General features: G+C 40.4%; 1 protein-coding gene across 1 annotated transcript; it reads left to right on the top strand.

Annotated features, from left to right (window-relative positions):
• Positions 1 to 526: 526 nt before the first annotated feature.
• On the top strand, positions 527 to 21259 carry SLC34A2 (solute carrier family 34 member 2). Its single transcript, XM_002191407.7, has 13 exons — positions 527 to 666; positions 6352 to 6466; positions 6569 to 6706; positions 7177 to 7305; positions 8184 to 8327; positions 8997 to 9108; positions 10195 to 10390; positions 11106 to 11201; positions 13742 to 13862; positions 14569 to 14736; positions 16109 to 16225; positions 16307 to 16431; positions 17742 to 21259. Exons 2-13 carry the CDS (start codon positions 6361 to 6363, stop codon positions 18315 to 18317), a joined length of 2028 nt encoding a protein of 675 aa, XP_002191443.1. The 5' UTR covers positions 527 to 666; positions 6352 to 6360; the 3' UTR covers positions 18318 to 21259.

Consider the following 21259-nt stretch of genomic DNA (forward strand, 5'->3'; position numbering starts at 1 on the left):
TGAATCCAATTATCAAAGGTGTCCTTACACCTTTAAATCTACTTTGGAAGTAGAGCCACAGCCAAAATGCTAATGAGCTTGCCTTAATTGTAAACATTGAGCACTGATAAGAATGAAACTCCATCCTCTGTTCTAAGGAGTTCTTACGTGTTTCCTACTCATACCGTTTTTTATCTGATTCTCCTTCACTTCGGTTCTTAGGTAGATTAATAGGCACCTGGACAGACAAATAACAGTACTACATCTTCTTCACACTCTTTTGACAGACTTTTGAGACCGCAAAATATTTTTGGAAAATTATTATTGGAAAAAAGATTACTGAATGATCAGGCGGACTGCAATTTTTCAGGCTGGAACAATTAGTTCTCCAGCACTCCCATGAACACATTTGTAACTTGTACTTAAATGCTGATGGGACATTTTAAAAAATGTGATAAGTGTGAAATAACCCATAGTTTTATCAGTGTTGGTTGCTGCCCACTCCTGCAAAAAAAGTTTTATTGTGATCATTAAGTTGCAGGTAGGCAGTGCCTCTGGACTGTAAAATAGGAATGTTAGTGTGCAGTGATGAAAGCAAACTTTGCTCAACACCTGTCTATATATATTGCAGGTTTCAGTGGCTGCCCAGTTGGTCCGTTCACTCTATTGTCTCGGAATTAAGTCGTGGTAAGTAAAAGCAACTAAGTCTGAGTTTTCTTTTCTTCCCTTTTGAACCTTTTTAGCTAGCAAATCTAAAGCTCTGCTTTTGCAATTCAAGAAATGGCAAGAGAAGGGTAATGCAGGGTACTGGAGTGGCATGTGAAATGTCATCCTCTTCTTAACATTTTCACCTTGTTTTCCTTTAACTGCATCTATATTTTAAGGAAGTTATAAAAAATATAATTCTGAAAATAAACTTTACTTTTTTCCCCTACAATTATCTAGATTTATTTTTATGAAATATGATAAAGAAATAAAGTATTTTGTTAGCAGCTGCCAAAAAACACTCCCCCCCCCCAAAAAAAAATACTGCCTATAGCAAAAGAAAGTATTTGTTTAACTATTACTTGAAAAGAAGTGAGATTTTAAGTCATAGTAATCAGTGGTATTGGATAATGGAAAATGTCTAGGATATGATTAATGAAACATTGCAAGGAAATACAGTCAGTTCATGTGTTAGCATAGATCTTCTGTAAAGCCTGTGTGCCTCACGATGGCCGATGGCCGTGTCAGGCTGTTCTCAATGGAAACATTTTCTTATGCTAATTTGGTTTGATACACGGAGGTAAAAGGAATACATTAGAGTCTGATGTAGTTTGCTCAACTAATGTGGCAGTAGGCAGAAATCAACTGGTTTCTCAGTAACTTTTATTATCAGCTCTTCTATTAGATCAGTAAGTCTTTTTAATATCATTTTTTAATTCTCTCTTTATTCTTTGCTATGTATTTTGTCTATGGGATGGGGTAGATCTGTACTATTTCGTTGTTGGTGGGGTTATTAATTTTCTTGGCATTTTATTCTGAAAAAGTAATTGTTTTATTTGAATACCTACTAGGCATTTCAAGTAGTTCAGTGGTATTTCCTGGCTCTGGCTCACTGGGGGCAGTCTCCAGTGCTTTGCTTGGTTGTCAATTCAAAAATTAATCTGTGGGATTTGTTCTCTCTCTGCACATACATAGATAAAAATTCTCTTTTCTAGTTTGTTTTGTGTATTTTTTTAGTTTTGCTATGTGTTAGATTCAGGCTTGTGAGCAATGAGTCTTAGAGATCCATAGGAATAAAACTGAGCACAGTGCTCTGTTTTTGTAGCTTTTGCATATCTCTTTTTGCCTTTACTACTGCATGAGTTGAAAGTTTACATCCCGGCTAAGCCTGCTGACTTATTCAAAGAAAAGCTCCAAGGAAGCGACTGGTGCCAGAGCAAAGACAAGAAGTGCTCCTAGCAAGGCTGAATCATTGCTGGTGTTTATTTAAGTTGTTACTGCTTCTCTTGCACCTGGGGCTTTGTGGCTGCCATGGAACTGGTTCTGGGGCAAAACTATCAGCTCATGTAAAGCTACTGAATGAATTTGTGCTGGCTGAGAAGCTTTCTTTTCCTGTCTCTACATAGTGTGCTTCTATGTTGCAAGTTGTAAATTTTAGGAGGAAAAAGACAATATTTCTTCAAATTTTGTGTAAGAAGATCTGATACATAGGTTGGTATTTATTCCTATGAAGTATGTATGATAAATATTCATATTTACTAAGTAATATATTTGGATATCAGATTAGCTAATAAATCCTTTTTTAAGATAGAAGCTTTAGTGCTGTGGTGAATGATAAGGAAGTGATCTAGTTTTGTATAAAAGCTGAGACAGAAGAAGGGATTGAGAGGGAGAAAGAATGGGGAAAGCCTGGCTGAACCTAAAATCTGATATGGAACTGTAGGTGCATGTAGGTGCATGTTGGTGGTTGTAGTTATTATAAGTTAGTTTTGAAAATACTGCTCTTTTCTTCAGTACTTTTTATTTTGTTTTGTTTTGACTGGGTCTGCTCCCCAGGAGTGAGATTTCTTTAAGGCTTTCTGCTCTGCAGTTCTCATGTCAGGCACAAGTGGCCTTTTGGTGAGCTGTCATGGGTGGAGAGGTACGAACAATACTGGCTGGGTGCACACAGGTGGTAGTTCAAAACAAATGGATTGACAGCTGTTTCTGATTTAGGACTGCAAAGCACAGGGAGTGCAGCTCTGCAACAGAGGCAAAGCTGTTACAGCCCAGTGAGTCACTGAGGAATGCAATATAGGGCAACTGCATGAACACCTAGTGTTGCTCAGATAATTCCCCAGAGACTTTAACTCTTTGAAATGCTGTTGTGAGAGAGTATGGACATAAAAACCACAGGAGCCCACTTTGGCTCTGAGTTTTTCTCTCTCACATTTTCAGAATTTGAATACAATTGATTTTTTCCATCTATCTTCCTCTTAGGAGGGGGAGGGTTCAGTTTCTTTTGAAGTTAGAAAGGATGTCACAAATGGTTAGCATTTTCCAAAGGCAAGGAAAGATTATACTCACAATGAAAGAGGCACACACAGCGGTGTGAGAGGATTTGCCACGAGGTTCACTGAAACAGACTGGATTACATCTTGCACAGGCATTGGTTTTCAGACCTTTGCAATATGCATAGCATATTGTGACCTGCCACTTTCAGGAGGACATTAGCTCCCGTTTCAGTACTGCTCCCAACAGGCGGATATCCAAAGCACCAATGCGTGTCCTGACGTGAGCTCCATGACTTCACCCTGGGTGCAGGCACCCTGGCTGGTGGCCTGCCAGCCAAGGCAGGAACCAGATGCACGGCACTGAGACACCTGGGCTGGCACGGGGATGGGGTGTGCTCATCACTCCAGCACCTCATCCAGCAATTGTGGCTCTCCTGCCTTTGGACCTGGACCGGTGAATCCAGCTGAGCACAGCAGGTTGTTGCAGTGTGCGTTGTCATTGGCCTGTTCTCTAACATCCTCCTTTGCATGTAGTTGTCTTTGGTGCTCAAAAGTAAACCACTATTAGGGTTTTCATTGTCACTGACATCTTGTGTCAGCAATGTTGGTCTTTTCTACCACACCTGACGTCAGCCTTTCCAAAGGCGCGTGTGAGCACCCAGGGAGCAATGAAGTCACTTTGCCACGCTGCTGCTCTGCTCCTCCACAGCACACAGACTGTCTTCTGAGTATTTTCTCAAGGTGTTCATGTCTGTGTTTGGGACAAGGAAAAATTCTTTAAAGGGAAAACTACAGAATGTAGATTATCTTTGTAGCACAGTGATTAATTAACAGTAAGTAGCTGTGGCTAGGACTCCGGCGGAGAGTATCAGGTGTCTCTCCACTATCTTCTCAGCTGTTTCTCTTAACAAGAGCTGGGATCTGAGAAAGCTGACAACTGTGGGAGGACCTCAAGGGTATAGGTGGTTCTGCTAGCATCAGTCATTGATACCACTCACACAGCATGGCCTGTTCTAGTAATGTCTCTGCAAACTCAAATGCTCAAGGCAAATGCTGTAAAGGCCTCCAGTATTCAAGTCTATCTTCTCAAATCAGAGGTTGGTGAGGGCTCATATGAATGACTTTAAATACATACCTATAAAAAACTTCCTCTACGGGATGATTAACTCTCATTCTATTATGTTTAATCACATAAAGCAAAAACAATAATAATACATGACGTACCTGTGGGATCCTGAGCACCTCAGGAACATGGGAGATGCTTATTATGGAAAAATGGTCTGCTGGATTCTTGTTTGGAGAGACTTTATTTAGGAGACGAAGAGGCTGTTTGTCTGCTGAAGTTTTCAAGCTCCAGTTTCTCCACTGAATGCATCAGCTCAGTTTCCATACAGTAATAATGCAGGCTGAATCATTCATTTCCATACTAAGTGTAACAGAAGAGCTGTAGTGCTGATGGCATCTTTCAGGACGGTGGTGTTCAGCATATTCAGTGTCTCCATGGTTGGAATAAGTTGCAGCTTCACATCTGACTTTCCAATATATTTTCATTATTACATTTTGCTTAAGACTCTCTTGTGCAGAGCAGTTATTTTTTTAATACCTCTTTAAATGCTGAACATATATAAATGAAACTTGTTTAACAAGATGGAGGTGTTTTTGCCTGGGTGGGGCTGGAGGTTGTTTTGGCATGGATGGAAATGCAAGAATTTGCTCCAAGCAAATGGGAATCCTTGTTGAAACAAGCAAGAATGACTTTCTTTCATCTGTTCGATGATCTTTGTGTATCTTGGGAGCTGCTCTGGGTCTTACATCACAGATAAAGAATGTGAAACGTGTTGTTTTTCCTAATGAAACTGTAGAAAAACTTTTCCTGGTAATGTGGAAGAGGGGATACTCTTTCCTTTGTGGAGTGGCAGAAAACAATACTCACCTGTGTTACAGTAAGACACAAGCGATTTTGTCTGTGACTTTTCCTTCCCAGCAGCAGAAGGAGGATGTGTGGCTTACTGATGTGGGCAGAGACAAAACGTTTTCACCATCAGCTACATAAAGGATTATGATTAAATGAATGATTAATTATACTCCCTTAGAGTGACTGCTAACTGCTGGTGAACCTTGTTTAAGGGAGCCTGAAACCAGTTCTGACTTTTGGAGGCTGGGCACAGGGACTCTGTGTATGAGGAGCACTGGAGGCAAATTTTCTGACCAGTGTTTCAGCCATGTGGGTGCCAGATGTGCTGGTCATGGGGCAGCTCTGACTGCAGGACTGACTGACTTGTGTGGCAGAGAGGGTGGAAGAGACAGATCTGAAGGTGAGGCTTTCCTGGACAGGGTTCACTTCTCACATCCTTTCCACGGAGTTTTTGGATATGCTGGCTGATGTCATCAAGTCTGTAAAGGCAGAAGCATTGTGGTACATAGTCACTTCCCTCCCCTTTCACGTCTCTCCCTCTGGCTTCCAGTATTGGTGAAGTAAATAGGGAAGACTCTTCCAGGCTCGGGCTCTTCTTGTGCCTGAACTGGATCTGTCATGTGTGCTTGTGCCCATGCTGGCAGGATTTGGACATGTGATGTCTTACTTTTTAAGTTATTATTCAGTAATAAAACAGTGTACATCAAATGTGCCCAGAAAGGGGTCAGGAAGGAAGAGAGAGAGCCTATGTGAGATGGGTGAGCTGGTCCTTGCTGCTACCAGCTCAGCTTCATTTGCAGCATCAGCTGTGAGTTACAGACCTGCAAATGGCCACTGCTCTCTAAATGCCCTCCTCTCTGGGCACCCAGCGAGCTCCAAACCCTGGGCTCTTCTTCCACCTTGTCCAGGATTCTCCTCTTCATATTTCCATGGGAATTAACCAATAAAGGCAACAAGGCGTTGTGTTTAGCAGTCATGACCCAAGCTAAGCAGTTCTTTAGGGAAGAATTTTTTTACTAAAACTTTTCTGTATATTGAATTACCAGATAAAGGTCTGTGTATTGAATTACCAGGCAGTTGCTTAAATCCAGAAGGTGGAAGAAAGTAAAAAAATCTCTGACTTCTTGTTGAAAGGAGTTAAAATTAATTAAAGACAAGAAATGCCTACCTTTTGGAAATCAGAGGAATCTTTGCTTTCATGACAGTTTAAAGTGTATGAAAACAGAGATGTGAGACAGAAATAGTTTTTTAATTATGTGCACAAATAAATAAACTGTGATATAAAAAAGAATTGAGAAATCAATTTTCCAAATAGAGGAATAACTCATGAAGTTTAGTAAAAATTTGTGTTCAAGGGAAAATTGCTTATATTTAATTTTCATTTCCTTTGCTCTTTATCCTTATAATATTTCTCACATACAGTCTTGTAAGGTGAATATTTTGAATGCACTTGTATTTCAATCAACACTGCTTTGTTAGTCACAGATCATGGCTCCCTGGCCAGAGGTAGAAAAGCCTGAAACCAATAACTATATTGGGGACTCTTCCAAGCAAAACCAGAACATGGCTGGGAAAGAAGGAGAAAATCACAAAGGTAATGTGCTCACTCTGAGTTATAAAAAATAGATAGGATTTGGGGATCCTTGGAGAAGATGGAAAGTAATGAATCAAAATTTTAAATGTTCTATTTCATCAGGCAACGTGGCTTCACTTGGAAATAAAGGGGAAATTCAACCTGCATTTTCCACAGTAGCTTTGATAGATGAGACAAGGCCAGAAGAAGAAGACCCATGGGCTCTGCCAGAACTGCAGGACACTGGGGTCAAGTGGTCAGGTAGCCATTTCTCTGTAAATAACTTACCTACATTGTTTTCCTATTACTTGTCTCATATTCTTCAAGAGTTCATGGGTGTATTATATTCAGTCAGCTAAGAAAAATCCTGAAATCATGTTTCTTACCCTCCTTAAAACACAAGAAGATATATGTAAAACAGTCCAGCACTAATACAGTTTTATATCCAGGCAGCTGTCTTTTTTTGCTCAGTATGATGACTATAAAACCAAGGGTCAATGTCAGATTTCATAAAGCTTTTGGCACATACCAAAAGGCTTTTTTTGTGGTAAAAGTAGGTAAACAAAATACCTGCTGCTGCAGTTAAAATGTGATTAAGAACATTCTTTTAGGTTTAATCATACACTGGAGCCATGTCACCATCTTTGTCTCCACTGTCTCTGCTTGTGCTCTAGAGGATTCCAGAGAAAAATTCAAATGATTCTTTTATACATAATATATTTGTTTTGCAGAACTGGATAGAAAAGGAAAAATCATTCGTGTACTCTATGGGATAGGGAAGTTCATTATGCTACTTGGATTACTCTACATGTTCGTGTGTTCTCTGGATGTACTGAGCTCTGCTTTTCAACTGGTAGGAGGTAAAACATCTAAAATACCAAGAATAAATTAATAAGGCAGTAAATTTTGTCTGAGACACTTAATTACCACTACCACTCTTCAAGAACATTCTTTGTATATGATGAGACATAGATTCAGAAGGAAGTAGCTCTGATTGAACACTGACCTTCATTTATTTGTTTGAAAGGGTCTTTCTGTCTCAAATTCCAAAGAGCTGTTGATGTAGGGGTTATTGGCCCCAATTTCCCGGAACCTTCCCATTACTTTAGTGACAGTTCAAGAAAATACATCTGTGCATTAATCTGTCCCATGTAAAAGGCATTTCAACAAGGTGAAATATGAAAATTGTGCTCTTGACCAAAGCATCTAACACTGAAATGTCCCCGAGATCCTTCAAAGATGAAAACTATTGGAATGTATTTTTTACATTTCCCTTGAAGTGTTGAGTCCAGTTGATGGACTCAGGAGTGGTTTTCAGAGAAATATATGCACTTCTGTGGAAGTATTTTGCAAACAGAGAAAGGTACAGGAACAGAATAGTATTTTAATAGTATTATTAAAAGCATTTCCCTTAATTCAGTATCCAAAAATACCAAGTAATAGCATTTAAATCAAGGTATGTGTGGTTTTTTTGTCCTACTGATGATGGCTGTGGCATTATATGCTTCTCTGGAGAGTCCAGCAGGGTTTATAGTCACTGAAATGAGAGAATATAAAGTATTTTTTAAAAACTGAGAAGACGAGAGTCCAGGATATGAATCTGGGCTACATTGTACTTTTTTGGGATAGCAAATATGGTTACATATGTATCAATTAAATGGCTGACTTAAGCACTCTGATAATTTCTATGGACTTTACTTTGTACTTCCTTCATTCTGAGAATATGGTTGTTTTATAGGTAAAGCAGCAGGGGACATATTTAAAGATGACTCAGTGCTTTCAAATCCTGTTGCGGGACTGGTGATCGGAGTTCTGGTGACTGTCATGGTCCAGAGTTCCAGCACTTCTTCATCCATTATAGTCAGCATGGTGTCCTCCACATGTAAGTCTGCTTACAGCATCTTCCTAGAGATCCCTCATAAACCTTGTCTCAGGTGCAAACATTCCCACTTGTGTGCAAATTGTAGAAGCTTTGGGTAAAATAATAGAGACTAGGAAAATTTTCCACAGCCATTTCCCCGATATAAAATCAAATTTTAAAAAGGAATCATAACGGTATTAATATTAGTAGTAGCAATAGTAGTAGTAGTACTAGTTATAATAGTAAAACCACAACTTCAATGAAAATCATTGGAAGACTTGGCACTGAATGACTTAATTTTGGAATGATCTGCATAATTTCCTCATGTTAGGCAGTTACTGAAATTCATTGTTTCTCTAACTGCCTAACAGTTCTGTAACATCATTTCAAAATTCTGCAGTAAGTAGGCAAATGCCTGGGAAAGAAGAGACTTTATTTTAATCTGGCCCTCTAACATCTGATGAAAATGGTTAACCATGGGCCATAGTGTCAGTGGGGATCATGGGACTATGGGTGTGCCATGTTCCCAGGGGTCTTGACTAAAGCCAACCTGTTTGTATTGGAGCAGCTCATCACACTGACATCAAGGGAATTCAGGGTTTCACTGATAGTAATAGAAATTTTCAGTGAAGCACAGAGCTTGCTGATAATCTGATTTTTTCATTCAGTGTTTCCTTTTCTGTTTTCTAGTGCTGACTGTTAGAGCAGCTATTCCTATCATAATGGGAGCAAACATTGGCACCTCAGTTACAAACACAATTGTGGCACTTATGCAAGCTGGGGACAGGAATGAATTTAGAAGGTATTGTACTTAAACTCTAGATCTGGAAAATTGTTTCTTTCATTTTTGTAGATCTTCTTCTATATTCCCTACCACAGCCATTCAATCTTTCTAGGTAGGAAAATCACAAGCATGGCAAAGGTTTAATGCTGCGTACATGTATGGCTTTATATGCTTGAAGAAAAACATATCACATTCCTTTAAAAGTTTTTGGGATTGTAATAATTCACCATTTTTAACAATCTTGCACAGGGATAAATTTTCAAGTGCTCCCACTCTACCACCCACCTGTTATTATGTGCTGGTTATGGGCGGGCTGTACAAGAAATTAATATTACATAAGTTTGGTCTGGTTTCCTTAAAAGAGATTTCAATGTTGAAGACTTCTTAAGTCTGCACAAAGCCAGAGCTGGTAACTGTAGAGAAATTAATTGTTCTGGCTGTCAGGTACATACAGAGACAACTTTTAGACTGAGACGTGACATTGACACTGAGAGAGCTCATGGAGCACTTGGAGGCCTACTGGAGATGGGCAGTAAACTTGGGAGTGATCGGAGACTTTGGTACCTTTGTGTCATTTATGGTGCACTGGGCATATTGAAACATTCTTGGCCAAAGCCTCTGAGGGAAGAGCTGTGGCTCCTCAGGCTTTGGAGGAGAAGATGGAAGGGAGCTACACACCAGCAGTTTGCGGAAACATGCAGAGCCCTCTTGCCCCAGGAGTCAGGGAGAACAGGTCCCTCAGGCAATGACCGGTTGAGGATTAAAAATGTACTAAAAACAGGTGGGAGGCAAAACAAATACAGGCTGTACAGCCACTTCTTTCTTCAAAAAAAAAAAATACTCTTGGCAGCCTCATGTTAAGTATCACTTTTGTCTTTTCTAGTTTTTCTTGTTTTACTCACCTGTCTGGCTCTTTAATTGGTCAGCAGTGTGGAGCCAACCTAGCACTCTATAACAAAGTAGCTATTGCATTTGACCCCCAAAATTAAATGATTCCCACCTTGAAATGCCCTTCATATCTATTTTTATGATTTCATATCTAATTGATGTTATACACATTTTGTTTAATTAAAAGCAGCTCTGTTTTTAAATTTCTTCTTGCAGGGCCTTTGCTGGGGCAACAATCCATGATTTCTTTAACTGGCTAGCTGTGTTTGCACTGTTACCCATTGAAGTCATTACTGGCTATCTCTACCATCTCACCAATGTCATAGTTGAGTCCTTTCATCTTGAAAGTGGTGAGGATGCTCCAGAGCTACTAAAAGTTATCACAGACCCCTTTACAAAGCTCATCATTGAGGTAAGCTCTTTCTCACTTCAAGGAAGCTGCTTACCTGGTTCAGTCACAACTAATCAAAATGTTCTGAGTATGAGAAGGCTTCCCACTCCTATCTTTGTGTCCTTGGAGCAAAGTTCACTAGCAGGTGAATTCTTCTCTTTATTCACATTTCATAAAGCCCCAGCTCTATGTTTCCAGTTTCTATTTCCCCCACATTTCACCGTATCAATGGCAGACCTAGCTAGGAGGACTGGGAAGGCAGGTGAGAACAAATACAGCCATGTGGGATGGATGGGAAGGCAGCCTGTTGCCTGGACACTGGCAGATAGCACTAGCTGAGATAACCTGCCACAGCCAGAGGATCAGCATAGGACCTGATGATGACACTGGAATGATGGGACATAGTCATCTGCATCTAGAAGCCAGGAGGATGCACACAGCTCCTGAAGTGACAGTAAATACAGTCAGGGAATAGTGTCAGAGCAGCTGATTAAACAGAAAGGGTGAGATGAGGCAGTGGATGATATGGGGAGAATGAGACAAAGCATTTGTTCATGTAGAGTTGTACCTTTTTTTCTGGGAGTAACCCCCCCTCCTACCTGCTGGGCAGGAGTTCCAGCATTAGAGTCATGCAGATTTTATATGATTGAGCTTCTGAAGGCAGTTATTTGAGTAGAGCTGTGATACAAGCTGGAAACAAAGCATTTTTAAAATCCTTTTTATTCTTCTTTTTAAGCTTGATAAATCAGTAATAAATGCAATTGCCACTAATGATGAATCAGCAAAAAACAAAAGCCTGGTACAGATCTGGTGTGTCACTGAAACCAATGTGGTGAGTATCATGTTAAATTAATTGTCAGGTACCTCAGGAAATATATTACTGATCTGTAGCTGACGGTCCTTATCATAGGATTGTGAAATTAGATTTTTTTAATGAGGGTGGGGTTTTTATCAGCAGAAAAAGAATGAAAAAAATTTAATGCAGTATTTGCTCCACTTAAACCAAGTGTGGTCACCAGTGGTGACCTTGACTTGGCTGCTTTAAGTATTGTGCAGGCCCTCTTGCCTATCAGAACCGGTGGATTGGCACCAAGCCTTTTACTCCTTTCAAACCCAGATGCCTTTAAACTCTGATAGTCCTACCAACTCCCTGAAAGTGGAAAAAGTCTGCAACATAGGCCAGAGATCGTTTCAACCACTGTTTATCTACTGATCTAATCAGCTTTAGCTTTATGTGTTGGGGTGATCTGGTGGCAGCTGGCTATTTGCAGCTTTCTTGGAAAACTGCCCTTGGAGAAAGCCTCTGTAGGGCTGTGTCCTGTTCCTCTTCACCCAAGCAGCCCTGCAGCTTGGAGGAATCTTTTACCCAGACCAACACCAATGAGTATTTTGGTAAGCTCTGGAGCTGAGTGTTTGGTTTGCATTGTTCAGCTAACTAACAATTACAGCATTAAACATCCTTTGATTCTCTAATTAGAGTATTCTACCTGTTGGCATGTACAGAAAAGTAATTCCTGAAGTCCTGAGGCAGAAGACACTTAAGGCCAGGCGGTGGAGTTTGAAATGAAGTGCTCAGCTCCTATTGAATGACAGTCTGGCTGGCAGTGAAACGCTACCTCTGGAGATAGTGCTGGGGCAGAGCTGCTCACGGGAGCCCTGCCCGGGCTCCCCACAGGCTCCGGCTGTGAGCCCAGCCCGGTGCCCCTGCTGCCCCTGCTGCCCCTGCTGCCCCTGGCTGCCCCTGCTGCCCCTGGCTGCCCCTGGCTGCCCCTGGCTGCCCCTGGCTGCCCCTGCTGCCCCTGCTGCCCCTGGCTGCCCCTGGCTGCCCCTGGCTGCCCCTGGCTGCCCCTGCTGCCCCTGCTGCCCCTGCTGCCCCTGCTGCCCCTGGCTGCCCCTGGCTGCCCCTGGCTGCCCCGGCAGGCACAGCCGAGCTCAGCTGGAGAGCCCTGAGCCCTACACGAGACAAGAAACTACACGGAGAGTGCAGCCTGAGGGAAATGGTTATTTCTAGACACACACATTTTCTGTGTTGCCTGTATTTTGGCTGTGTGTCTACTGCTCAAGCTTACAGTCAAATTACAAAAACATGTGAAATCCTCAGAATTTTGACTTGGACTTCGTGGGGAAAAAGGAAAAATAATTTAAATTCCGTGCATTCCTACGAGGTTAAACTAATTTCTAGCAAAAATTATTAAACAGACTCATGGCAAGGATAAATACATGAAGACCCCCTATGTTTAAAGCAAAACAAACGTTTTGGTCTAGTGATGCTGCTTTGAAATGAAGATGTTTGAAAAAAATTCAGGAAGGTGAAAAACAAGATTGTTGTGTTGTAAAGGTTTACAGGATGGAGTGCCTGGAGCCCAGGTGCTCCCTGGAGATGTGGGGCACTAGATCCACTCCCAGTTTTGCCCACCTGCATCATCTAGAGAGAGGTACAAATGCAGGTGTTAGTAGGCAGTACTCAGCAAAAAAAAAAAAAAAAAAAGAAAAGAAAAAAATTCCCTTTCCCCATTTCTGCAAAAGAAAATCACTCAAACACTTTGGAAAAGATACTTCGTGTTCAGAAGCATGGTTCAGAGTCCATTTGGCTGTTAGCTGCTCTTGTGTGGAAGTACAGCTCAGTCAGCAAACTCTTCCTTAATCTGCATAATGACTTATGGACCTGGTGTCAGAATGCAGTATGTTTGGGCTAGGAGGGCTTATAAGGAATGTTTTATTGTGGTATACACAGAAATTCAGTAATTTAGTAATGCTAATCATTGTGCTTGTAATGAGCTCTTAGACAGCATTTGAACTTTGAAAACTAAAGTAGTAGCAGCGCTTCTGTTTCTACTGACATGGAAACTGAGGCGCAGAAAATCAGCTCGAGCACTTTGTGCCCATCCAGCAAGAGAGGCTGCACTAGCATTGTAGCATTCTGACTCACAGTCCTGCAGTACTTGTCAGACCATGAACTGCACTGAGATGTCAGGAAAGAGGTCTTTCTTTCACCAAGGAAGCTGTGGCACTGGCTGGAAAAGGAATGCCACTGTCCCACAGCAGCAGCCAAACATGAACCTCACTCCACAAAAACTGTCATCAGCAGTTAATTTCCTTAGCTATTAGTGGATTGGTGCTGTGGTTATTACAATGTAGAAGATTTTGGGGATATTTTAATCTTTACATGTTGTACTGATTGAGTTGAGTAACAGCATAATCCTTTATTTTAAGAATGCCAAATATTACCATGTCATTAATATGGTGCCAGCTTACAATTTCTGACTTTTTAGCTGATGAATTTTGGTTGTAGTAAAATTTGGAAATTCTACATGAGCTCTTAATAAAGGATTGTAGATGACTGAACTATCTTCTTTGTCTGGCAATCTTTAGACACTGCAGAATGTCACAATTCCACCTTCCGAAAACTGCACATCTCCTGACTTTTGCTGGACTGAGGGAAATGTGACATGGACCCTCAAGAATATAACTGAAACAGACTATATCAGTAAATGTAAGTAGAAGAACTAGTCCTCTGCTGTATTTCTGCCAAAGTCTATAGCTTTCTAATGGTGCTAACAGAACACTTCTGAGCCTTTGCCTGTGTACAGACACGTGGCACTGCTGCAGGTGCTGCCTCGGGAGGCTGTGCTCGGCTGTAGCTGCACAGCTGGAGTTACAGCAGCATCGTGGTATCTGGCTGCAGGTGGATCTCTTTCCATGCTGCCTGATACCAGCAACTGAGGTCCTCAGTATCATGTCACCCTCGATGTTCCGATGGCTTGGAGCTACGGTTACTTTGCTGTAATGCTTGCCAGGATATCCCATCCCTATGCATGCCCTGCAGGAATTTCAACAGCCCTTCTCAGGCATGCAGCCACCTCCGGGAAAAGCTGACCCACCATGCAGCTTGGAGCACCCCAAAATTTTCTCCTGCCTTTGTACTCCTCTCTCTTGCACATGATTGCCTAGTTCCTGCCTGCCCCATAGGGGTGCCCACTGTGGATTTTGTAACATGTCTGTAGGAGCACCTCTCCTGCCTCCCTCAGACATGGCTTTTGTGGAAGAGGGAAGGTGGCATTTTCCTTCTTTGCATCAACCCCTCAAGTTGTTCTTGCTTTGGTCCAATTTCCTTAGGGGAGCAAATGAAAACCAGAGCTGGTCTTAGGATAACGGGCAAAAATTAGGGTAGGCTAATTAATTTTCCTTTTCTTTTTCAGGCAAACACATCTTTGTAAACTCAGATCTGCCTGATCTTGCCATCGGGCTCATCCTTCTGGCTTTGTCCCTGCTTGTTCTCTGCTCCTGTTTGATCATGATTGTTAAGCTATTAAACTCTGTGCTTAAAGGACAAGTGGCAAGTGTTATCAAGAAGACAATCAACACTGGTAACTATCTCCTTTTCTCGAGGATTGTTTTTAAGAATGACAAGGACACTAAGCATGTTTATTGGTGTCTTCTGTTCCGGAAGACATTATAGAATATTTTAAAGAAAATACTATTGAATGTAAATCATGCACACTGCCCACCATTTTTTCTCTCAAGCAATTTTTTTTCTTTCATTTAAAAATATATTAGTGAACAGCTTGATTGAGAAATGCAGTGGATTAACAGCACTGGAGACCAAAGTTCAGGCTCTGTTTCTAGATGTATAATCATTAGCTGTTAGAGATGTAGAGTTCTCATCCTCAAAAGATAGCACCAAAGTGCTGAGATTGTGATTGCCTGCTCTGGCACAGGGCCTGCATATTCCTTCTAAAGTAAGTTGAAAACTGTTTGTAGTAATTAATGATCTTATCCTGTTCTGCTGCCTAACCTGCTCTTCAGCAGGATAAGGCAGCCTTGAATAGTGGAGTTTTTCTATCTTTCCCTGTGTTGTCCAGCTGTTTTGTTCAGCCTGGATCCATTGAGTGCAAACGTTACAGGTTTTTTTTTCACCAGGCTGCTTTTCCTTCATATTCTCTTTAATGGAGAGATTAGAAGCTGTAGCAGAGAAAAGCAGTCCTGGCACAGATCTCAGGCTGTGGTTGAAGTAAGGGTACAGAGAAGTACAGAAGGCAACAAGGTGGTCCCCAAGCTGTCTTCTCCTGGGCAAAGAACACTGCCCAAATTAAAAACAAGGGGTAGAAAGTAAAGAGCTGACAGCTACTGCTTATTAAATTTGGGATCTGCCTTGTGTTCCTCTGTGTCTTCCCAGGTGATTAAGTCCTCACTTCTCAGCTCTCTCCATAAATCTGCAGACAACAGGGGACATTTGTGCCTAGTTTCTCTGATCAGTGTAATTAGCTGTTCTCTGCTGACTAGTTAACTAAGAGTTAACAAGTGCATTTTTAGCAGATAATCTGCTTGGAATAGCTAGAGTGAACAACTTGGTTCTCTCTCAGGATGGTCTTCAGAGCTTTCTGAAGATCTGATCCATGCAGTGGGTGCCTGGTTGCTGAAACCAAGGCTCTCAAAACACCCAGAAGGTTTTGTGTTGACCTCTGCAGAAGCACTTCTGGTACCTAATTGTATCACAATACACATGCTACCCTGGGTCAGGACAAATGTCTGGTATCCATCTCAAAGTGTATCCAGTGGTGCAAGGCTGTAGAAGGCACACAGCAAACAGAATAAATCAAATTAGTAGAACTGACCCCAAATTGTCATTTGAGACCCAATATGAAAACAATATATCTACTTAACAGTCTTCACTGCTGTGTTACTGTTACATAGATCACTCTGTTATGCTTACAGCAATGTTCTTCTTCTATTTTTTAGATTTTCCATTTCCTTTTACCTGGCTTGCTGGATACCTGGCTATGCTTGCAGGGGCTGGTATGACCTTCGTTGTCCAAAGCAGTTCTGTTTTCACATCTGCTATTACACCCCTTGTTGGTAAGTTGTAAATACTTTATCCCCATGTTTTATCTTCTCCATCATTCTGAAACCAACTCAGTCGTGTTTCTTTTCTCGTAGGCATTGGTGTTATAAGCATTGAGCGCTCTTACCCCCTCACCTTGGGAGCCAACATTGGCACAACCACAACAGCTATACTTGCAGCTTTAGCAAGTCCTGGGAGTACATTAAAATATTCATTACAGGTCAGTATAAAACAATGTTTTCTTGACTTCATTTAGAAGTTGTAACTTTTCTGAAGAAAAATTACAAAAGTGGCTGTAATGCAAAAGTGCTGTTCATGGTGTGCCTGATTTTGTGTGTGCTATTAATAACAATGCATTCACTTCAACTGCTAGAGCAAAAAGGTTGCATTAAAAATTCCCAGGATGTCAATATATAGCTAATCTTGCTTTTATAAGCTATCTTGATCTGCATGAATTTATTCAGAACTGAGACAGGGGAGGCCACTTGACCCCTGAGCATGGGGTCTTTTCTGCTTGGAGTTCAGTGCCCACATACTGAGAACCCTCTGAGGGTTATTGATTTCTGTAAGCGCTCTTCTCAGGATCCAAAGTCAGCTCATGAATTGTACAGGGGCTCCTGTAACCTAAGTGAAGGTTGCACAATCCTTGAGCTGGCAAGCTCTCTATCTACCTGACGTTGCAGTGAGCATCATGGCATCTCTTTTTCTCCTTGTAAATGTATTTTGACTGGGTTTTATTGAATTCTTTTTTGCCTCAAACTATTTGAAAAGTAGGAAGCCTAGCTTTAACCTCCCATTTTCCACCCAGTAAAGAACCTGGCAGCAGATAACATTTGAATGAATGCTTTACAATTAAGAGTGAAAAGATAATGACGTTTCCTTGGTGAATAGGATGAATGCCTTTACTAGCTAAAATAAATCAAGAAAATTACAGAAGTCATTTTATTGTCCTCAGGCAACAGATGTAATCATGAGATGATGTTATCTTGATAAAGCTCAGATTTCATGATAACATACTGGTTTTATAATGCCCTTTATAAATAAACACCTGTACTTTCATATTGACTTTAGTCTGATAACAGTTACAAAATTAAAATAGGATAAGGTGAGCAGGGAATGTACTGTTTTGTTCAATATATTCTTATTCTAAGTGACTCCTGTATGCTTTAGGAAGTCTGTGCCTTTTAATGCTAATTTTTGCTTAAAAAGTTTTTGAAGTATGGGAATCAAAGGATTTTAAAGACCCAAAGAAAATTTCCCCTTCCAGGAATCTCCTCAGCCTTATAAACTTATAGATAATTTTTTTGTAAAATCCAAGTTTGTACCATTAAAAATTTCTCTGTAGCCTGTGTGCAATATCAAATTTACATTTCCCATGTTTTCATTGAAAATTTATGAATGCAGAACCCAATGGTTCCCACACCTTATTGACAACAGTACTGTTTCCTGAGAGCTGGAAGTAATGATGATGTGGGTAGGAATATTTAACGGTGTTTTATTAATGAGCTTCCCGAATGTTTTTGCTTTCAGATTGCCTTGTGCCACTTTTTCTTCAATGTCTCTGGGATTATTCTGTTTTATCCGATACCTTATACCCGCCTGCCAATTCGCATGAGCAAGACCTTGGGAAATATAACAGCCCAGTACAGATGGTTTGCTATATTTTATCTTCTCCTCTGTTTCTTTCTGTTGCCTTTGTTTGTATTTGCTCTGTCACTGGCAGGCTGGGCAGTCCTTTTGGGTGTTTGCCTTCCCCTGTTTGTTCTTTTTATTGCTGTGGTTGTAATTAATGTAATGCAGAAAAGGCGACCACATTCACTGCCTGAGAAGCTCCAAAACTGGGATTTCCTACCTGTCTGGATGCACTCCCTAGAGCCTTGGGACAATATACTTATGTCTTCACTTGCTTTTTGTGGGAAACACTGCTGTGGCTTCTGCAAGTGTTGCAAAGTCAATGCTGAACAGGAGGGTGCCAAAGACAAGCAGCTAAAAACTATGGAAGTTTATGAAAACACCATGGCAATGGCTGATGAAGAAAGAGGTGGAAGAAGGGCACCAGCTGTAGCTTGTGTTGACAAAACAGGCACAAACAACACAGCCTTATAGTATTGGATCCTTGCATATTAGCAGAGATACAGCACAGGACACCCAGACTCATCAAAATCACCTTGGACCTTGCACTGAGGACAGAGTGAACATTTTGTTAGATTTCTGAAGCCAGTGATACATCACTCATCAAGGAAGGGAGTCAAACAAGCTTGACAGAGTCCCCAGAAAATCTATGCTCAGTTGCAAAGCTAGTGACAAATATGCTCACAGAAGATCTGTGGCACCTTCCTCCAATGTCATTAGCAGCAAACAAAAGAAATCCTGATGTAGTCCCATGTAGAGAGGGATGAAAGAAGTGGCAATCAATTCAAATTAAAAAAAAAACCAAATAAACAATGCACTTGTTGAGATCAGCCTTTCTGACCTACTGACTCAGCAGAAATTACTTCATAATACCTAAGAAGCCCTTGAAATAAAAAAAAAAAAAAAAACAACAGGGGGGGTTGGGAAGGAAAAAAAAGGGGTAAAAATTAATCCTAATGTTTTCATTGGCCTGCCTGCAGTGGTCAAAATGGAAAACAGTAGCTTTCCTAGAATAGACCAAATCTATTCTATGTGTGTGAAGGAAAATGAAATGCTGGGACATCCTTCAGAAGCCCTTGGAGTCCTACTCTGGCATAAGCCCATTTAGAGTCCTCTCTGTCTCCTCTAACAGAGGGGACAGGAGCTTTAATATTTTGTAATCTCAGGCTAAAGACCATAAAAGTGACTGCTGCTCCCTCTGCCTGCTGAATGTCAAGAACTGTGTAGGGAGACATCGGGTTGCTACCAAAGGTCTTGACTGACCGGGGACGTGATTGTGTGGCCATTCCTCTCTCTGGATGGTCCTCTTCAGTCCTGTTCACCATGTAATCCCACAGCTATGGCCTGGTGCAGGAAGGTGGACAAGTGGCCATGGTAGGAGGGGAGAGGGCTGTGCCAGCCTGTGCTGATGCCAGGAGAGCTGTGTGCAGCTGTGGCTCCATTTGCCTGAGCCACAAAAGGATTTTCCAGAGTAGCAGTGGAGAATGGCTTTAGACCTAAAACAGAGGGAGCCTGCAGAGCAGATTGTGGCTAGACCAGGGCATCTGGTAATGTTTACTGGAGAGAAAGAGGTTTTCACTATGCTTTTGTGCTCTGAACCACCCTACTTGGAAAGAATGTGAATTTTACTGACAATTGTATGTAGCAATCAAAATCCCAAATAAAATCCATAAGGAGTGTAGTCACTACAATGTCTAGCAAATCCATGGGTAGTGCAATACTTGATAGGAAGCTGCTTGTACTCAAATTTTGATGTTTTAAGTAAATGCTTGTGAGGCTGCTCTGAATCATGGGCTGACAAAAGGCATAATTTCAGAGTCAAAAGAAGAACATTTCAAAGATTCACTCAGTACTTCTGCTGGTTTTCAACAGCATAGATATTACTGAGTGTGAGACAATATCCAAAGTCCAATCACTGATATTCCAAAAAAAAATAGGTGGCTGAGTGAAAACCAAGTGTCATTTAAAGCCCGTTTAAGTGGCTGAATTCTAAATTAAATGTGTAATGAAAATGCTGAGAAGACCCTTAGTGTAACAAAGCTACTCAGTGCTGCTAGAACACAATTACTTCTGAATAGTTGTTTTCTGCAGAATTTGGAATTCAGTAGGTTAAATTCAGCAACCAATTAATACATATATTTTAGAAGTGAAAATTGTTTTCATTTACCTTTTAAGCAAACATTAAAACTGGCAAACTGTGTGTCTGCAAATTGCATTCAAACTGAGATTCTAACAGTTTCTGTAATTGTGAGCCAGTGATAAAATACTTAGAGTGAATTCCAAAAACATCTAGTTTTGGTATAGTTCTGCTCTTTTGGAGTGTAGTACCAAACAGCAGAATTATGTCAAATGCTTTTTTAAAGTTATTTTCCTTATGCTTCATATGGTTGAAACATAATTTTTTCAGCATCTCATTTTTAAAGTGGAATTTTTTATATTTTCAGTAATTGTTCTTCATTTTATTCCTACAATTCTGGATACTTTTTGAATCTGTTTCTTTAAATACCAATGTGTATTTCCCATGCCCTGCTTCTTTGGGAAAATATGAGAAAAATATCCAGAATTGTTTTCAAGTTATCTTATGTTTCCATTGACCACCCATTGAAAGAGGAAACATTTTAGTCTACTATTACTCATTTCTTAAACAACATGCACCTTATTTTGCTTCTTGAAGTAAATCCTTCAAGAACAGTGATAATAACTGTGGGAAAGCAATTCTTACAAATGAATCAGGGTAATAATTGTCAGGCATATCAGTACTTTATGGTTCCTCTTTGTAACATCTCCCCTATGATCTCCTCTCCATGCTCCAGGTCATACCATGCCATTGTGTTAAACAGATTCCAACAAATATTTCTGTTTAATACCGCATGATATGTCATGGCACACTCACCCCCACACTCTTACTAGAAGATATTTAGACTTTATTTATAATTGTTTGAGTGTACAGAATTTTTCATAACTTATAGAGAAAAAGTCTCGTGATTGTGTTATATATTACATATTTGAAAGCTATGCAATGTTTATCTATAAAAATGTAAAAAGGAACTACTGTATATTTTGTAATATAACTTTTCAATTGTTTGTAACTGTATACTGTGTATTATGGAGACTGTTGGCTCCATCAATAGGTTTCTTAAAGATTGTTAGTAATGCAGAGACAGATTTCTTAAAGGCAAAAAACAACTATAGACTTTCATAATATGGCTTAATGCACAAGGATATGAAACACTGTTTCTAAAAGATTTGAATTTTCTGTAATGAGAAATTTTGAAAATACAATGTTTCTAAAATACTTTTTTAAACTCTTAAACACTTTATCTTTTAACTGTTTCAAGGATTTATATTTTATCATGAATGTTCATCTTGTCTGTCCTCATGCATTGAATGCAAAAATAAAGAGAAGTTTAAAAATA

Source organism: Taeniopygia guttata, chromosome 4 (assembly GCF_048771995.1).
Source record: "Taeniopygia guttata chromosome 4, bTaeGut7.mat, whole genome shotgun sequence".
In the NCBI taxonomy this organism is placed as follows: domain Eukaryota; kingdom Metazoa; phylum Chordata; class Aves; order Passeriformes; family Estrildidae; genus Taeniopygia; species Taeniopygia guttata.